The sequence below is a fragment of the Corvus brachyrhynchos genome, unplaced genomic scaffold, assembly GCF_000691975.1.
Source record: "Corvus brachyrhynchos isolate BGI_N302 unplaced genomic scaffold, ASM69197v1 scaffold23, whole genome shotgun sequence".
In the NCBI taxonomy this organism is placed as follows: domain Eukaryota; kingdom Metazoa; phylum Chordata; class Aves; order Passeriformes; family Corvidae; genus Corvus; species Corvus brachyrhynchos.
The window spans coordinates 11245995-11247541 of record NW_008238983.1 but is presented as its reverse complement, the minus strand read 5'-3'; the positions used below and the strand labels follow the sequence as shown (position 1 = coordinate 11247541).

Sequence of the window (1547 nt, the reverse complement as noted above, 5' to 3'; positions counted from 1 at the left end):
GACAACGCGCCGGGGACGAGGCGGCCTGCCCTCAGTTCCTTCTCCGCCTTCAGCTTCGTCCCGCCCAAACGGGAAGGGCCGCCGGAGCTCAGCTATTTCAGCCGGCCGCGCAAGGTGAGGGAGGGAGCGAGCGAGCTGGGGTCGGATGGGGGGCAGCGCAGGGCGGAGGGACGAGTTCTCCCCGCGGGTCTCTGCGCAGTGTAGACACTCTGCTTGGACCCGGTGCAAGGGCTCGGCTCTCATCGTGAGGGACCGGGTCAGACAGGTGCCTAAAATCGTCATAGCATCACGGAATGGATTGGGTTGGAGGGGACCTTAAAGATCATCCAGTTCCAACCCCCTGCCAGGGGCAGGGATACCTTCCACTAGACCAGGTTGATCAAAGTCCCATCCAGCCTGGCTTTGAGCACCTCCAGGGATGGGGTACCGACAACTTATCTGGGCAACCTGTTCTAATGCCTCACCACATTCACAGTGAAGAATTTTTTTTCTGATACAAAAATGCAGCGGATTAATCTCTATCACTAAGCTATCTAATGCCAAAGTAATAGGTTTCACCATGAGAGGCCTTTGCAAAGTGTGTTTGCTATTTGTGGATGGCAAATGAGAGTAATGTCTTCCACTGGATGACAAGAGAAGGCAGAGACATGGTTTGCCAAGGATTGAGGATGGACAGGCCACTTGGTAGCAATGAAATGTGAGGCATTTTTAGGGGGAACACTAGGAAAGGCATCATTGGTCTCTAGGGTTTGATGCAGCACCAGTGGATTTTCTCCTAACACACTCTTGGGAACCCTTTAATAAGGAAACTTCGCCATTTTAATTGGAGGGAAAAGATTTTCAGTGTGCATTGCATAAATTTTCCACAATGCTCAGCTTTAGTAAAATCAATAGAGCTACTCAAAACATCACTATATGCCTCTGTAAGTGAATCCTTCTGAAGGTGGTACACTGCCACTCAACATGTAGTAACTCAAGTACACTGGCAGGGAGTCTCACTCCTTGCTCTGCTGCATTATGTCACCTTTGTTCCTCATTCTGTCCTCATATTTAAAATCAGAAATTAAAACAATCTTACACCCTCCGCCTCAGCTTACCTACAGTTCCTGGGTGGTGAACTTTTCTCTCTATGAAGTGTCATGTGAGACATTGAAGTTAACAGGCTTTTTTGTCAAAAATTGGCATAAAATGTTCTGAAATACCTATTATGTCAGTGTAACATGGCAATGCTATGGCAATTTATAACAATAAATACAAGCCATGAATCCCCTGCTCACCCAAGTGACAAGCTGCTGAATGCGCCAAGCACGGGGCAGTGCTGACTGGTGGTTTGTGAGAGTTAGCACGTCCTGTGTCCCTGGGTTGTGGGCAGGGTACATACCAGACCACTGTTCTGTGCATTAAAGGAACAGCAAATTTCCTGCATTGACCACCTGGTCCTGCTAAAAGACAAGTAGATTTCTAATGTCAGACTCTTTTGTGTTGATTCCAGCATTTCCTTGGGAAGGTGATCTGACCCAAAGGTGAACGGGCACAGTTGGTGCCAT

General features: G+C 48.4%; 1 protein-coding gene across 1 annotated transcript in view; it reads left to right on the top strand.

Moving 5' to 3' along the window:
- CUNH5orf49 (chromosome unknown C5orf49 homolog) overlaps window positions 1-1547 on the top strand; it is a gene marked incomplete at its 5' end in the record, with an annotated part of 7691 nt that continues 6144 nt past the window's right edge. The window contains one exon of the mRNA XM_017738709.1: window positions 1-114. Coding sequence (XP_017594198.1) covers window positions 1-114 — 114 coding nt within the window. The remainder of the gene's footprint in view (window positions 115-1547) is intronic.